This window comes from Netta rufina (assembly GCF_964035555.1).
Source record: "Netta rufina genome assembly, chromosome: 13".
NCBI lineage: Eukaryota > Metazoa > Chordata > Aves > Anseriformes > Anatidae > Netta > Netta rufina.
The window spans coordinates 15903199-15926793 of NC_140136.1; the positions used below are offsets into that span (position 1 = coordinate 15903199).

The window sequence follows — 23595 nt, forward strand, 5'->3', positions numbered from 1 at the left end:
TCCAAAGAAAGTTCAGTGCTTTTGAGGTGAACTTGCTTTTAAAACTTTTCTGTGTGGAAGAAAATAAGTTTTAACTACATTTTTTGGTCTAATCCTTGATTTTTTTTTTCTCTCTCATGAGACAAATTTCTCCTTGAGGCTCTTGAGATGTCACTGTGGAAGCAGCTAGGCATTAGTGAGAAGTCTCTTCAACCTTCAACTGAGAAGTTTAATGGTGTTTAGTCGTTCAGGCTGACAAGTTTTGTTATCTTCTATGTTCTTTCCCCACACCTGCCCCAGAAGCAGAAACCCAGAGAAGCCATACTTTGAGTGTAGATTTTTGATGCTGTAGGTTCAGTTTTAATGAAAGAATGCTTTGTTTTTTTTTCATCTATTAACATCTATCAGGTCAAAGACCAGGTTCCTATCCCCCTCCTCCTGTTGGTTAATACTAAAGATTTCCCTGTAAAAAATAGATGAGATTCTGTATTTTTCAATTAAGTTTTTACATATAAGATAATATGAAAAGGTAAGCTTATAATTTTTATGATTATGTTGAATTAAGCAGAATATTTTGTTATTTCTCTATGTTAGACCAAAAGGAAAAGCTGATGCAAGAGAACAAAGACCTGCAGACATGCTATCTCGAAAATAAGCAACAACTAGATGAACTGAAAAATCACATGAAATGTTTGACCAAGGTGAAATCTCTCTCTCTTTTTTTTTCCTATGTTTTATGCATAGTGTAAGTAGTTCTTGAAAGTAAAAGAATACAGAAATACAACCGCATCGTTTTATTCATGATATCAAGCACAATGTCATGTATAGTGAGAATGCATCTTGTTACTCTGAATATAATTCTTCAATATTCATTCACATCTGGTATCACCTTTTCATAGAGTATTTCTGTTTCAGGAAAGTGATGTTGATGCGACAGAACTCAATGAAGCTCTCTTGCTTGTAAAGGTAACTTAAAAAGAATTTATATATATATATATGTGTGTATATATATATATATATATATAAACTCTTGGTTTATTATTAGTTGTTTTCTACACAGTTCTTTGGATTTTTAAGAGCTGGATTATTTTGTAGTAGTTCGTGCTTCATGCATGTGTATTTCTCATTTTTCAGCTACAGTGAAGCAGAAGGGAAGATAAAAAAAAAAAATTGCCAGGATGAAATGTAGAGTTATGTAGATAATTCATTATAACATCAAAAGTGAATTAAACCTGATTCATAAGCATCATTTAAAAAAAAAAACAAAAACAACAACAACAAAAAAAAGCACCTTGCTTTCTTAGTCAGTTATCATACCATCTAGTTCTTCCTGTAATGTTGATAAGAAAAACATGTTTGTTTTTTAATTCTCTAAGCATAAGAGAACATACTCTAAGCCTGTAATCTCTGAATATGTTAGAGCAACCTCTCAGTTAACTACTTAGCAACCTCTCTGCATTTGCTAAAACAGAAATAGAAAGTTTCCAGTAAACGTTTTTCGTTTTTTCTTTTTTTTCTCTTGCATGTAAGATGCAGTTTTATTCTTTACATAAAAATTGAAAATGAAGTCAGGGGAAGAAGAAATGTGTGCTTTAAGCTTCCACTGTTCTGATGACTTGCATTTAATTTTTCATAAATGTGTGTTTACCGTAATTTGCAGTAATTTTACTATCAGTGGAAGAGTCTCTATGCTACTTTATGCTACTTAAATGTAACTCTATAATGATAATGAAAAAAAGTAAAGAAAAAAGAATCAAAATTAAAACCCAAGTATTAGTAACAGAAGTAATGTAGACTTGGGAGTAATTCAAGTTTGGATCATTCAGTAAAGCAGGTTTATTAATTATATAAAAGGCAAATATATTAAGGATTTCTTATTTTTAATGGATTGGAAGAGTGATTGCTTCTGAATATCTCATACATTTGAATTGGTTCCTAATGACCTAGAGATTACATTAATAAATGCAATTCGGACAGCTATGGGTCTATGTCATTCCTATTTGTTGTTATCTTGTGCTCAAAGTTTGCAATGGTGTGCTTACTCTTATTCTTGTCTCAAGATTTTATTCAAATGTTGTATTTAATCAAGCATGGAAACATCCAGATATTTTGCAAAAGTTTGTTCAATTAACTTTTCAAATTTGCTCCAGGTTCGAAAGCAGCAGCAGAATGGGGACCTTATGTTTTTGGAAAAAGTAGATGAGGATATCAATAAAGATTTGGAACGCTCGATGAGGGAGCTGCAATTAACACATGCAGAAACAGTGCAAGAACTTGAAAAGACGAGGAATATGTTAATTGTACAGCATAAAATTAACAAAGATTACCAGGTACTAAACTCTGCACACAGTGGAAAATATCTTGATAATTACATTTTAACATTTGTAGCACTGGAACTTATTTTCCTTCAGGAAAAAGTGAAGTCGTAATTAAGGCTTGCAAATTGCATCAACAAAGGCAGTCAGTTTTATAAGTAACCTAACATAAGATTTGTTAATGTTGAAATGATCCGAATGACTGTAACGTCAGTCTTTTAACTCACCCTGATTAGAAACCTCAAACACATGCCTTCTTGGGATTATTTCTGAGCTCTTATCACGTCTTCACAGGCAAAATAGTAAGTGTAGTTATCAAATAAGCTTCCTTTTCCACAATGCTCTGCTTTCACTCTCTCCTGTTGGCTTATTGCAGATCATATTTTGGCTTTTCTTTCAATCAATCTGATTGTAAAATAATGCAATCATTGGGAAAACAACAACAACAAAAAACATTAAAACATTGTCCTGAAGGAATAGCTAGTCAATTTTATTTAATAAGGATTTTTAATTTTGCTGAAATGAATTGATCTCTGTGTTGCTGAATTTAAAATTGCCATTTTTGCATACTCTTAAGTGCTCTTTCTCAAATTTAAATACATTTTGTCTTTGTAGCCGAAAGCACGTGCAGTATCAATGCAGACAGGCCTCAATGGTCCTTTTTCCATGCAATTTTTTTTCAGACTGAAGTTGAAGTTGTGACACACAAGATGGAAAGTCTACAGAAAGACTACGAGTTAAAACTGGAAAAGTATGTCCATCTTCTTGATATTAGGGCTGCACGCATCAGAAAACTAGAAGGTATTTTTGAAGTCTATTTTCTTCAATTTTTTGTAGTTTATCTACTTCAAATCGTTATTGTAATTTTGTTCTTCAGAAGAAGTATCTTTCCATTCTTAAGACTAGTAGAAAGGTCAGATCTTTAATGACACATTATCTATGTGGTGTTTGTTACTAATCTAGAAAAATTCAACAGAAAAGTTTGTGCTGCAATCCTTGCTGAATAAAACTAGCCAAGCTTTGATTTTTTTTAAATAAAAAGTTGACCATAAATATGATTTATTTCTCTGTCCAATAATTACACAGTCATTTTATATGTTGCTAAAAATCCCAAAGTCGTGGCATAATGTAAATGCAGAATATTTCAGACTAATGAATTTAAAATACTATTTTAATGGCTTCGGTGTTTAACATGGTGTATAGAAATCCTGAAACAGGATAATTTAAAAAGCCTAATGTCATAACAAGATTCATGTTTTGTCTTCAAGTTGCATCCCATGTACTAAAGGACTGCATGATGATTTATGTCTTAATTCTGTAAGCACATACTCTTTTTTCTTTCTGTGGCAAGCAATATAACTTTATTTAGTTTAACCCTACAAAAATATGCATCTTAAGTGCCCGCTACATTTTAGCATAGTAATACTTGTTTTGATCACTACGTAAGGCTTCTGCATGTTTTGCTTTTTAATTGTTATTAATTTTAACATAATGTTATTCATGTGTCTATTTTTAGTTATACTGAAGTAGCTCCATTGTGGAGGTATTCTTGATGTCAGAGTGCTAAACAAGCCATTGATGTATGATTTTAAGCATGTAATTTCTTTTTTTGGTAACACCTTTAAGAAAGTAACCTTGTTCCTGTAATAGGATTATGCTTTTTCCTCTCTTTTCAGGCATAAATTATTTGTGTTTTATTTATTGCAGCTCAACTAAGAGATGTTGTTTATGGTACTAAACAGCACAAATTCAGACCAGAAATACTGCCAGATGATTCAGTAGATGAATTTGATGAAACTTTGCATTTGGAAAGAGGAGAGAATCTTTTTGAAATTCATATCAGCAGAGTGATCTTCTCTTCTGCAGCTGTGCATGCTTTTGGTGACCATGAGCCTGCAAGTTTTTGTACTTACGCATTCTATGACTTTGAACTTCAAACAACCCCAGTAGTGCGTGGACAAAACCCATTATACGACTTCACTTCTCAGTATCTTGTACAGGTTGATGACTGCTTCTTGCACTACATACAGAGAAACAGTATCACACTTGAGGTTCATCATGCGTATGGCACAGATTATAAAACAGTTGCTGCATGCCAACTGAAGCTCCATGAAATCCTGGAAAAGAATGGGAAGATCTACAGCACAGCAGTTTTAGTTGGTAATCAACATACCACCATCACCAAACAGAATACTCATTAAGTGACAAATAATGTGTATTTGGCCAACAATTAATTCACGTACTGCTATTTCAAAAGAAGAAAAAATGGTTTATACAACATGATATTTCCTGTTGGATGTGCAGTACGTTCTGGTGATTCTACCAACAGTTGTGGAAAAGCTTGTACTGGTACAGTTTTACCCAGAAAGAGGCCGCTAGCTGTGTGTCAAAAATATATTTCAACAAATCATTCTAATGAGCTATTTTTGCCAGTAATTTAAACTGCTTACCACTTGGTGGAACATTTCCAACTATTGACATATAAAACTGTCCTAAGCCTTATTTTTCTCAGAGATTAAAATAACAAAGTTAGCTTGGACAGTAAGTACTGCAGGTAACAGAATGAAAAAACTGTCATGCTTCATTTTTAGGTCATTCATGTAGAGCCAGAAGAGTTGTGTTGTTCATGGCTCTAAAATAAACTGCAGATTTCGTGTCACAAACACTGCTGTGATGCATAGTCACAAAATAAATGATAATTTGTGGCATGTCCTAGCATTTGTGTTTGACTTAAGTACTTTAATGTTGAAGATTAATGTGATCCCATATGTATTTATTCCTTAGGAATCAAAGGAAACATCCAAAATTATGGTACTGTAGAATACTGGATCAGATTACGGGTTCCTATGGATCAAGCTATTAGTCTTTACAAAGAGAGGTCTAAGACTCTGGGGTATATAACATCCAGTTTTAGGGAACATGAACAATCATCCCAGGTACGTTTAGTTTTGTACTTCATAGTTTTGGATGCAATGTTTAAAAATGTTTTTTCAGTTGGAATAGTTTATTTCAACTCTTGATGTGCTCAAGGTTGAGGAAGGTAAACGTTCTTGAACTGTAAAATGTCTTTAGCAATTGAATGATGTGTTTTTCATATAAAGAGATACAGAACCAATTGAATTACAGCTTTGCTGAACTGGCAAAGTCTTAAGCTTCAGTTATTTATTTTTACTGACTTGGTCACTAGAACATTTGAAATGATGATGTAATTAAATTGTATTGTATTTTCTTAACCTATAAGTGTCAAATTTTGTTAACATTTTGTTCTAGTAAAACATTCAGGAATGTTAGACCAGCCAGGCTTTGGATCACTATTACGGGTGAAGTAGTTGTCTAGAAAAGTCTAAAGGTTCTTAATGTTTGAGTGTTATGACATTACTTCACTTTTTCCTTTTTATTTTTATTTTTTTAGCTAAACAATGAAGACACTTCTGACAATATAAAGCAGTTTATAGTCATGTTTAGATAAGGGTCACAGGCAGGAAAAAGAAGGGACTTTCAGATATCTTTGGTACTTGGTTGAAGAAATAAAAACTAGTATCAACTATGTTGAATTGTATAAATTAAAACACTCCAGACCTAATGGGTATTTTTTGTTATTTATAGCTGTTAAAATTACAACAAGTTTGGAGTAACTTCATTGTTTTATATTATTCCATAATGTAAACTTATACCAGAATACCGATTCCAAAATGTAATTTGAGAAGTACATTTGGTATACACATTCTGTTAAGAGTCAGTGTAGGCATTTTCAGAGAAACATTGAGTTTGATAGCACTGCAACATTTGCTTTAAATCTGATTTTAAAAGAATCAAAGGTATTTTTAACTAACTCATAAAATCTGGGTGTTGTTAAATGCCAAAAGCTGGTATTTAGTTTTCTCTATTTTTTATGTTATGTTATGTTATTTCTAGCTGTGTTACTAGTCCAAACATAGATGAAAGGTAAGGCATGTGGAACAGAGTGTTTTGTTGTAATTATTGTACAATTGCAAATTCAAACATGGCAACTGAAATACACTGATTATAAAGGAGAAAACAGGAGAACCGTCAGAAATGAATAACTGTTTCTAAAGAGCTGTTTGAAACACTGCAGTTATTAAAGATGTTTCATGGCGGAAACAAAAGTCATGTAGCTATAGCACAGATGGCTACATTATGTTAGGGATCCTATGAGTCTGCAGCTGCACAAGTAGCTTCAATTGTATGTTCCAAAATTTAGGCTTTCACTAGTTAAACATATATATAAAATTTTCTGTCCTGTGTAGTGGCAGAAGTCATGGAAACATGAACTATACACAAACTGCTATAAAGACTTTTTTTTTTTATTTTTATTTTTTCCAGTTCTGTGTGTAGCTAGAAATAATAGTCTTAAGGTTGCATATTCAGGACAATACGAAATTGTCAGGGTAGCTGTCTCTACCAATTCCGGTGTGGATTATTTAATCAAAATATACAACATTTTATCACACACAATTAAATTGATAGGTGTTTCTCCATATACCAGAAGACAGAACTCTGCCTTCCAAAAGCAAGATAATTTTGTACAATGAATGAAAATAGCTGTGACACATTACAGCAAAACAAAGTAGCCCTTTGAGATAGATGAAGATGGGGATTACTACTTTAACATAACCATATTATTTGTTTTCTTGTTATTCCTTAATTTTTATTAAAATTAATTTCCTAGTTTACCAACTTCCTTATTCCACTTCAAACATTTATTATTGCTTTTCACATACTGATTTCTATTTTTTGTGAATTCTTTGTGTAGATAAATATTTTGAAGGAAAAAAAAAACTAAGACAAATCTGCAGCACAGTTTTAATTATTGAAAAGTGTAAATAAAAGAGACTGCAGTTATAAAAATTATATCTTGACACAGAATAGCTGTCAAGGTCAGAATCTGGAACTTTAAAGCTGCACTGGTTATGAATCACTCTTAAAACATAACTGCTTTATGGATGATCACATGACAAGTAGATCTTAGTTTTAGAAGAATAAGGCAAATAATCACAGACCTGAAAGGTTTAACCTTTTATTTCCTTATACCAAAAGAGATGTAGTTATATTTATAGAACAAGTAAGATTTTGTCATAGAAAGTTAAACAGTAGTTAGAGTGTCATCCAAATAAGTTATTTGTTCTATTTATAAATTTCTTAGAGTGCGCCACTATAAGAATTCTAATGTTTTTAATTCCACTTCTTTTTCATTTAAAGCAGCAGATACTCAGAACTGCCCAAGTCAGCACTTCAACAGATGGCAATTTAAATGAACTCCACATTACAATAAAATGTTGTAACAGTCTACAGTCCCGAAAAAAACATCTTCAGCCAAATCCATATGTTGTCTACAAGTTTTTTGATTTTGCAGACCATGATACTCCCATCATTCCTAGCAGCAACAACCCAGAAATAGATGACCATATGTGTTTCCAAGTGCCAATGAATGCAGATTTAGACCGATACCTAAAATCAGAATCCTTAACATTTTATGTATTTGATGATGGTGAAACAGAAGAAGGTGGTTATTTAGGGAAAGCCAGTGTGCCTCTTATTTCTTTAGCACATGACAGATCTATTTCAGGTAAGAATTTGACCTCTCTAAACACAACAAAATCCTCACTTCCTGTTTCATATCTCTTTTAAATCTCTTTAAGAACCAAACCAAGGAAAAACCCTTATCATTCATCTGCTCCTCTTGTCTGACAGAATTTTAAAGTCCAATGAAATCTTGGAAAGAAATTTTGCATCACGGTGTTACTCATGGCTAAAGAAAAATCTGTGACAGAACTTGGAAATGGATGAATGATTTTTTTAATATAACCATTAAATTGCAAACATTAGAGAAAGAAAAGAGCAAACGAGAGAAGAAGCTTCAAATATCTCTTTTGCTTACTAAGACAGTACTAACAGAATGTTCCAGGATTGTTGCAGTTTCTAACAAAAATACTAAATTAGTGGGTGTTTGTTGTGGTTATCCACAAACTGCAATGAATCCTGTATCTTACAAGAAGGATGGCAATAGTAGAGTTTTCTTCAAAAACTAAAAAGTAAAAGAGGAAATTGAAGTCAGAAAAGCCGGCTGTCTGAACATTCATTTATGATGATCCTTACAGGGATAAAGAGTCTTAAAATTCTGGTTTGTTCTACTTACTGGTCCTGGTATGGAATAGCTAGGTTTTGATAAATAATCATAACTGGAATGATGTTTCACTCTAGCACTGACTAAATGCTAATAAATTATTGATATTTTTGTTTTTTCTTTGCATTTTAGTAATCTGTTTGCACCTTGTCTCTTTTACTACTGATTTTTGCCTTAAGAAGCCTACCAAATTTAGCAGTTATATTCCTCACACTACTGTATGAGTATGAGTATATTGATTATTAAATAGAAAGGCCCTCTTAGTCTTAGCATCAGGTGGGAAGGGGTGTTTGAAACTTGATTTTCAATATTTGCTGCTTTCATAACTGACAAGATATTTGTGTAAGAAAAATAGTAGGTGCTTTGCAATAAGTCTTGGGGAATAAAATAAAATAAACATTTAGTGCTTCTCTCTGGTACAAAAAGTAACCTAGAATTATTTAATATTTCCTTTTACTGGCTCTTTCTTAAATTCTGGTGATTTAAAAAATAGTTCCTTGGTATATGTACGCTTTCTCCCTCCTTTTTTTTTCTGTTGTTGCTGTTACTTCAGTTTGTCAATAATTTATAACATGGTTTCTTTCTCTGCATGTTTTAATTTTTTCTCATTAGTTTACTTTTCTAGCTTTAGCTAATGTGCACTTAAAAATAGATTATAAAATTGACATGAAAAATCAGCCTGTCTTAGGGAAAAAACATCAAGATCTAAATTTGGACTCTTAAAATCATTGTTGACTGGAACTCCAGATATGACCTAGTCTGACTGCCTGACCCAGTTAGACCAAGTTGCTTAGAACCTTGCCCGGTTAAGTTTTTGAATATCTCAGAGGACAGAGATCTATTATTTGTCTGGCCAACCTGTTCTGGTGTTTGACCACCCTTGTAATGAAAACCTTGTTCGTTTTCATTTTCCATCTCGTGCCTGTTGACTCTCATCCTCTTCCTGTGCACTGCTGGCCCCATCTTCTCTGTACCCTCCCATTAGGTGGCTGCAGACAGCAATAAGATCGCCTCAGAGCTACCAGTTCTGAAGGTGAAACAAATCCATTTTCATCCTTTTCTTCTATGTCATGTGCTCCCTGTCGCTCTTGGTAGCCCTCCACTGGACTTGCTCCAGGATGTCACTGTCTTGTGCTGGAGAGGCCAAAATGACACGGTGTTCCAGATGCCATCTCGTAGATATTAAACAGAGCAAGAAACTTCCCAGGGCCTGCTGGCTGCTGTCTTGCTGTTGAAGCCTGGGGTGCAGTTGGCCTTCTTTGTTGCAAAGATGCACCTTTGCTGGCTCATAATTTTCAAACAGGACCAGCTTCTTTTCTGTAAGGAAGGCTGCTTGTAGCTTCTACTGCTGCTTGACATTATTCAGGTATGCAGGACTTTGCATTTGCTGTTGGTGAACTTCATGAGTTTCCTGCCAGCCCATCTTTCCAGTCTGTGAGAAAGCAGCTTTGCGTTCAGTGCATCAGTTGCTCCCCACGACTTGATATCATTTACAAATTTGCTATGGTGTTCATAGCATAAAAGCTGATTAATTAATATTTCACTGTCAACTATAAGACATTTATGGAAGTGTTGAAAATTTTACAGTATGATTATTGTAAAATATAATTACCCCACAAAAGTGGATAATAAAGGAAAATTTGCAAGTAAATTTAAGGTTTCTTCTTTGATAAAAATGTATCAATTTAATGTTTTGGGGTTTTTTTTAATCATTTTATTTTCCTTAACAAAAAATAAACATTAGTAAAAAAAAAAAAAAAAGGGGGGGGGGATATATTTAAATTAGATATGAACCATATTAGTAAAAATCAGTTATGTCATTTCAGATTACCTGAGAAACCTACAAAACTCCTTGAAAGACAGTAATCCAGTCCCTTCCAAATCATGTATTTCTGAACGTTCTCGGTGTTATATTGGGTATATTTGAATCTACAAAACAGTCTTGACATTATTTCAATAATGAAATGGCTTCTAAAATTAAGACCATTAAGCTATTTTATTCTTGAATCACATTCAGCGTTGCATTGCATTTTATTGTATATATATAGAATAAGATAATTAGATGGGATTTGCCTTTTGCTTTCAGGTATTTTTGAACTTACAGATTCTGAAAGACAGGTTACTGGTGCTATCAGAGTTGAACTAAAATGGAAATTTGCCTACCTACCACCAAGTGCCTCTGTAATGGCTGCAGACTTACGGAATTACATTCAAAATGAGGAATCAATGGCAAGTAAATTACTAGTAGAGGAAGAAATGCAGAATCCAGTCCCGTCTCCTCTTACTTCATCAGTGACAGTGAGTAATCTAACCAATTTACAGAAGCTAAAAGATACAAAAGATCTATTACAGCAGGTCATTTAGTTCTTCCCTGATGACCAGGATTTGTTGTTACTGTAAAACGATGCATACTACAAATGATTCATATAACCACCATCTTGGACTTCCTTTGGGAAGTGAAATCTTTCTTGTGTCAAAAATTTTTTAAAGTCATAATGTAATGGTAGACAACTGGGTAGTAAAAGAAAGAGTAGGGAGAAGAAATAACAAACATTGAATATCATCCTTATCAACTGTATTTTCAGTGCTGCTGTCCTATGTAAAATGTAGCCACATTAGTTTAACTCCAGGACTAAGGTTGAAATTAGTGATAGTTACAAAGTTAGCTTTGTGCTATTTCTGTCATCTCTAAGAAACTCAGCCAGAACTCAGTCAACTGGAATAGCTTTGGGCCTAAAGTACTAAGAAACCAGATCCAAACCTTAGTACAGACACTTAGGTGTATCTGCAACGCTGTCACTATTCTGGCGTCTACAGCAGGGTGCTAAGATATCCAATAGCTTCATAAAAATCACTCAAATAAAAAGTGGCACAAGGATTATTTTTTTATATAAAAGTCAGTAAAGTGGATTATCAAGAGAGTACAGATTGAAGAGTAATGAGCCCCTTTTTATTTGTTATTTTTTGTCTTTTGTATTATAAAGTCACAGCTGAAATACTAGTGGATCACTTTATTAGTTTTGCAACTATTATCAATCTCTTATCTGTTTGTGACTTTAAAATTTTTTTGGGGAGTCAGGGGTAGAGAAAGGTGTCAAAGATATGGCAAGCCTATAGAAAAAGAAATCAAGCACGCAGTAAACAGTAACAATTTATTCTGCCAGATGCATGATGCTGCTGAGTTTAGTCCTACAATGATTTTGCACCTGGAACTCACTTTGCATTCCATGGATGTTCTGTAGAGTGTTACGCCCATTTGTGGCTTAATTCTGAAAGGCATCTCCATTTTGTGTGGGGGGGTATTCAAACAAGAACTAGATCATCTTGCCCATTTAGAATTGAAGGTAGTACAATTACATTTGTGTACAAGTCAAAAAAAAAAAAAAAAAAAAAAAAGGATTTCTCAGAATTTACTGTAAATAAGATAGTTAACATATGCTAATAAATGGACTTCAACCATATTTTTGTATTATAGGTACCAATACCCAAACCAAGGCACCGTGCAGCTCAAACAGAGAAGAAAGTATCTTTTCTGGATGCTAGTTCAATACAGACGGCAGTAAGTTTTAATTGCTTAATTAGTTTTCTTGCATGCTGAAGCAAGAAAGACTACTTATGTCACAGTATGGACAAATTGTAGAACTAATAATTGTGAACACTCAGTTGTTTAAGCAACAGACTGGCATGTCCAAGGCAGTGAGTGATAGAATAGCAGTGCATATAGGTGTTGGAAACAGTGCAGGGGTATCTATGATTCCCTCAGAATTGCTTGCTATCCTGCACAGCTTATGAGCTTCCCCTTTCGTGGACTTAGGGCAAATTCAAACAGAACCAATTAACTGTCTCTGCACTGTTTCTTAGCTCTCTAGGTTATCAAAATGTCTTTAATTAACCAGTCACACTGAAGCACAATTGGTTGATTGAAACCTATCTGAAGTGTGCCAATGGTGTTCGCAAGTTGAAACCATTTATAGCTACCTCTTTTCAACAAAGTTTGTCAGCTGTGATCACAAACACTGTGAGCCCCAGTACACTTCTAAACTTGCGATAAACTCATTTATGTTCTAGACTCTAGGAGGCTTTTCATGGAATTAACTCAAACATTTGCTAGATGGTATACGTTTTCTTTTTGGTCTTAAATAAACTGTCTTCTGAGGATAGATTGTATTAACTCCAGTAAGCTCAGGTGAGTTCTTTAATAGCTAATTATAAAGTTTATTATTAATATCATGTTGCAGTTAACTAATAGTCTTAAAAATACCAGCTGTTTTCTCTATTTACAAATACCTTGATTGAATTTATTATTTGAAATACCAATTTCGATTCACAGCTCCTTCTGCTATTGCTGTGGCTACAACTTCGTTTTGAGCTGTACTATACAGATGAGAAATAGGAAAAAAGGCAAATGTCAGAGAAATCAAATCTTTTTAAAGCTAACTGACCCATTAGCCATGTAGTTAAACGCACATAACTTCAGCTGTCCAGATTAGAACCTCTCAAAATCTGTCAGTTTTTCACAAAGGATGATTTTCCAAGGGAGAGGTTTAGCTATTTTATCTTTATCAGGAGTCACTCACTACCAGCTTTAAAAATCCAAATCTCACTGTCTGGTTATAGACAAGTAATGATAGTACTAACTAATGAAATATTTGGGGTTTCTCTGAAGTCTAAATCTTGTGGTGACGTTGCAAGAGTGTGCCCATGTAAGAGAATTAGAAGCTTAGCAGATAAAAAATGAGCAAGAATGGTCTGCTTCATTTTCTAAATAGCAGAGAATCTGTTCCTCAGATACTCATGTGACACGTGCCAAAGCAAATAGTTTTGGGAAAAGGAAGCTCACTAAAAAATTGGATGAATGGTTTGACTCTCATTAGGACCCAAACTGTATGAATTGTCCAGTGTCATGGGTGGAACCTATAGCAGTTGGTAGATGCAGTAATGCTAATCCAGAAAAGCAAAGGAGGGTGTAATTTCCTGTCCAAATGCTTCTCCACCAGTAAATTCATACCTAGGTTTGTGTTTTAATTATGTAGTATGCAATAAAGTCTTCCCCTTATTTTACCCATAACTTAGGGCTCTGTTGTTGAAAATGACATGGAACATACACGGAAGACAAAAGCTACAACAGGTCCAAGCACTTTAGAGGTATGAGATTATTCAGTTTTTGCAGTTTATATAATGTATTGCATTTGAATTCCAGGTGTATGTTATCTCTTCAGAGCCATACATTAAAAACCAAACTATCGTTAAGTAACATCTCCTAAACTTCATTGAAATATGAGGGGGAAAAGTGATTCTTTGTGATGACATTCTTCTTTTTTTTTTTTTTTTTTTGGTTGTTAGAAAAGAAGGAATTTGTCTCCTTATTTGTCTCTATGTTTGGATGAAGTGTTTGTCTTCACTCTAAAAATTATCATTATAAAGTGGGGTAGGAAAGAAGAAGAAATATATTATCTTTGGAATCTTGCTAAATACGTAGCATTTGTAGGAGAAGATAAGTATTAAATGCTGTAGTACCCCTGTTGGCTTTGAAAGTAAGTTCCTGTAGCAGATTGGCAAGCTCTTGGTTATGGTGGTGTTAGTGTTTATTCACTGGCTGTTAACTTCCTTTCACTTTTCTACTTAAAAGCGCATTCAGGGGGTTGAATGAAATGCAAAAATCTTCCTCTACCACATCAGGTCATATTGGTCAGGTAGAATAGTCAAAAACTAATCAAAAATTTTATCCACCAAAATGTAACTTTCTCACTGAAGGAATTCTTTATAAGGAATGCCGAAACATTGTCTAAAATAGTGTTTAGTTACAAGAGATCATGCGTGCCAAGGAGACACAAAGTCTGTTTCACTTATAGAAGGTTCCGGTGTTTTGTGAATATCGCATTGCTTTGTGTGGCTCCAAATGTCCTGAAGTAGTTAAGTTAAAATGGTTAAACTATTTTGTGTCCAAATATAAAACAAGTTTGGAAAATCTGGGTGTTCTGTGGACAGCTGAAAGTTACCTCACGTATTCTGAGGTTTGGTAGATGAGGCATGACTCTAGCTGTGAAAACCGCAGTCCTGGAAGACAATTATTAAATAATAAATGGAATCTTCCACTGAAATTTGCAATATCTCTAATGTTATGTCACTGATAAGGCATTATTATTTGTAATTGTGCTTAAAGTGAAAGAAGGGAATAAGATGATTACTTCAGAGACGGTTTGGTACTAAAGTTATTTTACCTTAGATAACATAGTTGTCATATTTTATAGCAAAACTGTTTCTGTCTTTTTTTATCTTTTACTTTATTTTTCGAAAAAGAAAATGTTGTATGAAATATGTTATAAAATTGCCAAGTAAGAATTTTTTTTTCCTATTTTTTTTTTCAAACTGAGTCTGTTAAAACTGAAACAGCTGAAATACAAATGAATCTCCAGAAATTTAATTGTATAAGTTGACAGTCACCAAATTATTATAATAGCTATGTTTTCACAACTGTACATTTATTAGAGGATTGTCTGTCTTCCATATCAGTTATCTGTTACTGCAGTTGAAAACTTTCAATTGCTTGTTATATTGCATAAACAATACAGTTGTTTAAAAGGCATTTGTGTAATGAATGTGAACCATAACTTTTCAAGTTTTGAACCTTCATAACTTTCAAGGAATGTTTTAAAAACTGAATTTATCTATTTTTATGTTGCATGTGGTATATAAGGTTAAACAAGAAAGGCTGGCAGATGGTAAGGTGAAGGATGTTGCTGAAGAAATTCAACAAGAAAAAGAAGACCTCTCACATCTGTCAGAAGGGCAGTTGGCTGACCAAAGCCCAGTTACCTCTGGAGATGAGACAGAAGTAACTGAAGAATTGGAATCAGAAGGTAGAATTCATTTTTTACGAATAAGTAGCTGTATTTCCTTAATAAATCTATCTTTCCATTTTTTAAGCATTTCTTACTAGCAGTGGGAGCTGCCTCATTATGAGAAGCTGCATGACAGAAATGATATTCTGGTGTACTTCATAGCTGAAGCTGGCTGGTGGGTATGGTGGTGTTATTTTCATCCCAAATGGAAACTGTATAGTAATTGAATGCAAAGATCTGGTATCTGACCTAGATTCATAAAAAATTAAAGGAAACTTGGCTTCTATTTTAAATGTCTTTATATTCTCCCATGGAACTATACTATTCTAAAGACTATTTTAATGAATATGCTCCTTTGTCTGCAGATAACAGCCAGTGCTGATACTGGAAATCCTTTCAGACAGTGAAAGGGTAGTATGTCTTACCATATTTGTGACATAAATTTGTTAAGAGGTAGATGTATTTCAAGATTATAAAAGCTGGCTCACCTCGTTGCAACTCTAAGCTTAAACAGTTTATTAGCAAAATAAACCAAGCCTTTGGTGTACCGTATTTAAAATAGACACACAAACAAGATGTTAAAATTTCAGATTCTTCTTCACAGCTTCTGTGTAAAAATTCATTAGTAAAATTGGAAAAACATGAAGTTGAATCCCTGTTGTGTTTTTAAGTAATTTGCTCCAGAAAAGAGAGACCTGAATACTCTTCAAAGTAATTCATCTGTGTTATAGAATTACTTTATTTAAGAAAAAAAGAGTACCTCTTTAGATGTGCATGGTGTTAAACTTAATAAGAGCAAATGCAAAAGTTCAGGCCATATCCTACCTATGAACTGTTGTTCATACTTCAGTTCATGGCAAGACTTGTATCATTGCACTTACCAACTTTTGTCTTGGAAATATTAGTATTTTTTAGCAAAGCAGAAAAAAAAAATGTATTTAGACCATGTTAAAGATCATTGATTTGCTAGTCTTATCTTTCGCAAGGAAGAGATTTACTTGATGCTGTTTTGCTATATTTATTAGAAATAGCTAATATATCGCTATCAGGTTTCTCAGCAAATCTCAGATGGACCACAAATTCAGGGTTGTTTTTTTAACTTCATTGATTCTTTTTTTTTTTTTTTTTTTAGCAGATCAAGATGATAAACATACAAATGATGCCATTGAATCAATAATAACTGACAGCGATGACTGTATTGTTGCAAGTCCGGTATCCAAGAATATTAAACAGGTCAGCTGGAATATTTTATGGCAATTACTTGTTAAGTCTAAAAAAACAAATGAACGAAACTTTTTAAGCCTAATTCCTCTAAGAGTAGCTTTCCTATTTCTAAGGTCAGGTTCTAAGGCATTTCCAATGAATTTGCGTTTTCCTGTTTCTGGTTGAAATAGACAATTTTTCACAGGAAAAGGAAAAATTTACCATAGCCATATTGTTCATGTGGTTTAATGTTTTGTTTTTAACTGGGAAACTGACTACCTGATGATGATTTTCCTAATTTTGTGCGAAAATAACATTTCTAATATTATAGTTTAGGAAATTTTTAGAATGTACCAAGGACTTTAAGGTAAATATTGTTTAACTTTGGGTTAATTTCAGCAGATTTTGGACCTTTAACTGTGACTATTTGTTGTCATCTTTTCCACTGTTGTCACCTGATATTTTGTTGCTAGCAAACCCTTCTTTTGCATGGCTGGGATTCCCATGTGCTGTACATGCCTGTGTTGAACCAACCAAAAACCAACCGTAGAAAATTAGGAGATAGTAATGATGACCGTTATCTTGTTCTGTTGCATTTGTTATGACTACTTAAAAGACTTGGAGCTAGAGATTTCTAATGTTTTTAAATCTGAAAGCAAATTTTAGTTCTGGACAATAGACAAAGATAACCGTTATAATGTGAATAATTATAATGTGAAGATCTTTGTCGTATTGTTCCATGCTGCCTGTTGTCTTCATGGCCACATTTAGGAAAATGTGCTTTTCTACTTCCTTTGGTGCTTCCTGAGGAAGGAGAGAATAATTTAATTTGTCAAGGCCTGTAGTAAATCTGCTGTGTTTTATCGCAGTATGGTGACTTGATGGAAAGTTGTTAAAATTGCATAAGCTTGGCTTGAATACATTTCAATGCAACCAAATGGATTTCTTTGACTTCACAATAATTTTAGAGCTAAAGATTTGTTTTCAGAAAAATTTGTGTATACAGTATCCGGTCACTTCAGTGTACGTTTTTTTAATAGACATGGACATTATTTTTTTTTTGGCATGGACAGTAATTGTATTCTTTTGGATTGTCCTTAGAACCTGCAATTAATGAGCATGAAGTCATACATACAATGTATCCCAACATAATACAAATGTGGAAAATTTACTTAAAGAAGTATTTCAAGAGCATAGTTCTCTCCAAACACAAGAATATTGTATACTTTTATAATGTTCACTGAACAGTCTTGAAAAATAGACATCTATTGTTTAATTGTAGTACTTCTGATAGTTAATACTTCTCTACTACTGGTCTGTCTTAGCCTTCTTTTAAAGGAGTAAGGGTATGCCGTTATATCAGCCTTAACTTTTTTAATGTTCTGAAATATGACATTCTAGAGGTAGTTTGATTTTTGTATTCTGTATTCAGGTGAAGGCTGTGTGAAATCTTACAAACTATCAATGTCAAGTAATGCTTCCTATGATAAGTATTGCTCCTTTTTCGTAAGTTGTAGAAGAGATTTAGAAATGCTACCACTTTTATAAGCTGAAGAGATATGCAAAAGGTGTTCTTGAAAATGAAATTGCATGGTATATATATATAAAATAGTTATTTTTTAATTTTTTCCTCTCTACCTGTGAGAACTAAAATGACTACTACTCGTCACTGTTAAGTCAAACTATAATAGGGTCGATCTATACATCCCTAGTACTCTTGGATTTTATGAAAATTATTTTAAAATATTTTGGAGAGGATTTTGAGTGTAGATTCATTTCAGATTCATTGATTTCTGTCATCTCAGATTTGTTCTTCAAGTAACAGTGCATGTTCAAGAAGGGTAGATAAGACAACAAAAACCTATAAGCTATTAAAGCAACACAACTGATACAAATTTCAGGTTAAAGTTATGCATTGATGTATTTGAAATCTTTGCAGAATACAGCATGTGACAATTGAGATCGAATTCATATTTTTTAAAAGACTAAAAATCAGTGCCTTTTATCTTATGAGATAAATATCCTGCTGGTAATCAAACACTGTAAATAAGACTTGTGATTTTTAGTGATCGTTATGCTAATTATCCTATGAATCTGAGTTGTATGCCAAACTGTTTAAGCCGTTTAAGATCATACTGTTTCTTTTTTGCATGTTGCAAATTAGACAGTCCATGGTTATTTCTTAGATATGTTGATCATAAAGGGAATCTAACAGATTTTCCAGTACTTAGCTATACCACTTGCTTCTTTCTCTTTTCTTCTTGTCTATGATGTATAATTAATCATAGATTACTTCATTTTGTTTCATTTCATTTACAACATTTATGAGGTTCACTTTGTCGGTATGAAATGCTTGTCCCCTTCTTTCCTTTCCAAAGTGGCGTAATTAGTGTTAGCATCTTTTTTAACAGGCTACATAAAGTTTAGTGGCTGGATTAAATCAAGTCATTAACATAATGTTCTATACAATTTGCCCCTATCTCTTTTCGTTTCCAGTACATCAAAGTGCCACCGAGTGCCAGTGTAATTGGGCCTTGCTAGCTTGTCAGGTTCAGTCAGGCTGATGGCTGCTGCTTTTACTAAAAAGCTTCCAGGCATGATAATTAATAGAGAAAAGAAGTCTGAGAAATGTAAAAGTTTGGACAGTTCTCTATGAATATTTCATACATTTGAATAATCAGAAGTTAACATTATCAATTTGATGTATAATACATTGATTAAAAGCCTTGTTTCAGATCCTCAAAATAGACATCAAAACTGGGAATTTGCATTTTCTGTGGCATGGTCTTTATATTTAAAAAAAAAAAAAAAAAAAAAAGGCTTTTCTCTCTCATCCCTCCTCCCCTTCACCCCCATGCCTATGCTTTATCTGTATAGGAGATGATAAAGCATTCGGTTATCACAATAAAATTTACTGCTGTCAGCTTCCAAGTTTTCTTAAAATGTGCCCATAAAGCAATTACTGGCAAAAACAATGTATTCTGTGGTAGTCCCATTCCTTGCTTTAGGAGTGTTTACGTCTCTCTTTTTCATTGCTGATGCTGTGAGTGCATTATCTTGCACTAATAGCAGTTTATTGAAAACTGTCCTTATTGGCTCCTGCAAGGTTACATCTCTGGGTCTAATTAATGTTGACATTAAAGTCTCTCTTAAACACTAGTAAAAAGCAACACCAATTCCTTGTGGCTCACCTGGAAAAAGAAATGTTATTGAAAATTTGGGTAGATTTAAATATAAATCCCTATATAAATTCCCTATATGTATAGGGAAACAATAAATACTTTTCCTTTTAAAATGTCATTTTTGTACAGATAGCTAAATAGTACACATCCTCCTATGAAATACCTGCATTCATCAAAAAAAAAAAAAAAGTGATTTGGACGCTGTGTTACAGTTTTACATTGTGTTTTACATTGTGTTACAGTTTTAAACTTTGGTTTCGTCAATTCCTCTTTTAAATTTATTTTCTGCACAACTTTAATACCTTTGGTGGACCTTCAGGAAAATTCCTGAGTACTCGATGCTTGTCTTAAACCGGCCTTTTCTGTGAATACCCAATCTGAATTTATGGATCTAAAAATTTAGGTTTTTAATATTACCCTGTGTTGTTGAGTCGCTGTGATTCTACTTTATCATAAATACTAATTCTTTAGTATTCTCTTGGTCTTGTCTAGATCTAACCTTAGCTGCTTTGTGCTTTCTTTTTTAAGAAACTAGGGAAGTAAGAATATTGCACCAGTATATTTAATGAAAAAGGAAATAGAATTTATGAAATAGAGCTGTTAGTAAGTAAATGGTACTTTAGTAAAAGCTTTATAGTCACTATTTTCAAAGAGTACCGATAGGTCTAAGATTAAAAATCAGCTTATGCTGTTCTCCACCTTAAAATAATTGTTGGCTACAGCATGGTCACTATTAGGCAGGAACTCAGGTGAAAGAAAGCAAGCTTGAAGGATCTGGGAGAAGCCTAAGTTGTTTGTTTTTTGGTTTTTTTTTTTTTCCTACTGATAAAAGCGTGATGTGGACCCTGTTTGATTGCGTATTACACTGAAATAATGAATTTACAAATTCTAGTGCTTGACAAATAAACTTTGAAGTAATAATTAAAACCATGTTTACAAGCCATTGGTCTTGATGGGAGAACTGAGAGAAAAGGGAGAAATAATACCAAAAAACAACAACAAAACACAGCTTTTAAAATGATTCAAAACCGCAGTCTTCAGTCTCTTAAGACTCTACCTTTACCTTAAGTAAAGGTAACACATTACTTTTTGCATAACAATTAAAGCTAATCATTCAGAATGCTAAATTCAGTAAAAAGACTTAAGACTGAGTATATAAGCCCATAGGAAAATCATCAACAGGAGCCATTTTTAACCTAGCTGGTAATGTTTACTGTGGTTATGAATATGAATGCTCCTCAGTTCTCACTTGGGGGGCTATATTTATCAGAGCTCATTGACATGGAAGTAAGTTACGGTCATTTCACAAGTAGAAATAAGTTGTTGTTTTTTCTAATTGGAGGCCTAAAAAGCATAGCATGGGATTTGAAACTAGACTTGAGTTTTGATTAGCTGCAACATATCACCAAGCAGAAGTTGTTGCGTGCTATGGGTAATATGAAAGAGAATCAATTCCATTCATTTATACGCATCTATATGGTCCCCATACGATACTCTAATGGGAGGTTGGAGAACAGTATCAAATGTTATATATTAAGCCTCTAAATAAAAAGAACAACTGTATTAAAAATGTGCGCTTTGATATATTCTGTCACTATAGTTACCCTCTTAGCAAATGAAAATGCTATACTGATACCTTCTTCCCATACTAAGGCGTTTTTTCCTAAATGGATTAACTTTCAAATAGAGATTTTATTTTATTTTATTTTATTTTATTTTATTTTATTTTATTTTATTTTATTTTATTTTATTTTATTTTATTTTTGAAATCAAGTTTATGATCCGCATATAGAAAAATACATGCATATATAAACAGGAATCCTCTCATGTTTGGTTTTGTGTAATTTTATATAATACTGTTTTTTTATTTCATCCTATTTCTGTAGCTTAAATGTTGATGAGTATTAATGTAGCTGAAATGTACGAAGTAACAGCTCTTTAAATTGAGAATTCTTCTGTCTTTTATGCTTATTCACCTAAGGATCATGCTTGCTTGTGAAATTAAAGATATTTTTAATTTACAAAGCATTTGAATTAAGTAATTGTGTGACTAATTTATATTGATATGAAGCTAACTGGCTTTGAGATTTGATATTTGTTGTTCATTTTATCAGTTAAGGAAGCTTATATCTTAGCGGTCAAACAGGTCCGGATATATTTGCTTTTATTTTTTTTTTTTTCCCATTTATTATTTCCCAGAAACAGTTTATCTTTACAAACTCTTAGTTGAGGCACTGCTGCAGGCAAATTGCAATAAGAAATGTTAAGAAAATAAATCATCTTCGGGAGTAACATTGAACAGTTTTATGTTAATTCTTCAGAAAGGATTGGGGTGGCAAGCCATTTGGAGGCAAAAAAGACAATATTTTGTTCAATTGATCAAAAGTTAGTATTATGAGCACTGTGCAAAAAGTTCAGGTGTGTGGTTGTGGTTGGAGAGCTTCAGATCCCTCAGTACCATAGTATTTTCTAAAATATTTAGTGTTTTGTACTGAATTAGAAATGGTCTTTTCTGGGAAAAAAAAAATACGGTGAATTGGTGGGCATGGTACAGATTTGTGCAGAAGAGGCAATATTCAATCATAGAATTGTCTCAAGCTGTAGCAAGTAATTCACGCCTTTGAAGATACTAAAGACAAAGTCATGCTCTGAAAATGGTCACTTTGGACTCTATGCGCTAGAAAAAAAGGCAGTAGAGATGTGCTAATGCAAAAATTATCACAAACTGTTTTCTTCTTTAGTGTACTCCTAGCTCTAGAAAGAGCTGATGGGATTGCACTGAACCTTGTTCCTATGCTAACCCTGTAGTGTTGCATTCTCCTCCCAGCACACGGCAAAGGCCAGTGATCCTGTGGGAAAGCCACGTGCCTTTCCATTCCTCCCAGTAAGTCTGACTCTAAAAGAGCTATAGAACAAGGAGAGACCTCCTTGCCCCTGTTTTTTTGGGGAGATTCTAAAGTGCATGCACTTAGGTTAAGTTCCTTCTGTTTGAAGAATGGACATAGTTACATCCCTCTTTATTTCCTCACATTTACACACTTACAGGGAAAACACATAAGTAGAGGGTGTTGATCCTGATATGAAAAGTTACTGCATTCTGAACACCAGTGCAAACCTTTGCTTAAATATCCTGACCAAAAAGAAAACTGAAATGTGGTATATACATCTTTTTGAATATGGTAGTCGACTTGCTATGGAAATAGACTAAGCTTTATTAATCTCAGATATCAGACAAATGAGAAAAGTTACATTGGGACTTTAAATTCTGATGTCATGTCCAGTGCATTAGTACTTGACTTAATCCCAGACTTTGTTGAATGAATTCAATGATTCTTGCAAATCTTTAGTTAATGTTAGTTACACATAGTTGATATTGAATTGCACAGGAAGAGAGAATATTTCCACAGACTAAGAATATTTCCCATGTTTTGTTTTTTTGTTTTCCTGACTTGAAATAAAAGCCCTGAACCAGTTTCTGAGAGCCACTCTTTTAAAGCATTTGGTATTCTCTATTTTTATATGTACTTCCAGCCTCTCTGTTAGAGGAAAAATCATATTAAATTGTTGTTTTAAATATTAAGTTTAAAGAATAATTGTATTCACCTCAAAATAGAATTATTTGCACAAAGTAATTGATCTAGACAAACTTTCCATTTTCACTTGCATAGTACCTAATAAATAAGAACAAGTTGAGGAGGAAGGGGGGGAGGGAAGACCTCAGGAAAAGAAAAGAAAATACTACACTATGCATCACAGAAGTGTAATTGGTTGTTGTTAAATATTAATTCCTATCATATATTGGATACGACATATTTTCACCACGGCTACATAATATGACCATTTTTATATTAGTAGTGAAATACAGCTTTGCTGCTCTTAAGCACTTCTGTATTTTTATTTGCAAATATTTTAATGAGCTTGTATTCTCT

At 33.4% G+C, this 23595-nt stretch overlaps 1 protein-coding gene across 1 annotated transcript in view; it reads left to right on the forward strand.

Annotated features, from left to right (window-relative positions):
• The window catches only part of RPGRIP1L (RPGRIP1 like), a 72160-nt gene that overhangs the window by 29729 nt on the left and 18836 nt on the right, over positions 1-23595 (forward strand). Inside the window, exons 11-22 of the mRNA XM_084294407.1 lie at positions 574-680; positions 895-945; positions 2130-2309; positions 2978-3095; positions 4002-4454; positions 5079-5230; positions 7518-7881; positions 10526-10737; positions 11915-11998; positions 13513-13584; positions 15137-15299; positions 16414-16514. Coding sequence (XP_084150533.1) covers positions 574-680; positions 895-945; positions 2130-2309; positions 2978-3095; positions 4002-4454; positions 5079-5230; positions 7518-7881; positions 10526-10737; positions 11915-11998; positions 13513-13584; positions 15137-15299; positions 16414-16514 — 2057 coding nt within the window. The remainder of the gene's footprint in view (positions 1-573; positions 681-894; positions 946-2129; positions 2310-2977; positions 3096-4001; positions 4455-5078; positions 5231-7517; positions 7882-10525; positions 10738-11914; positions 11999-13512; positions 13585-15136; positions 15300-16413; positions 16515-23595) is intronic.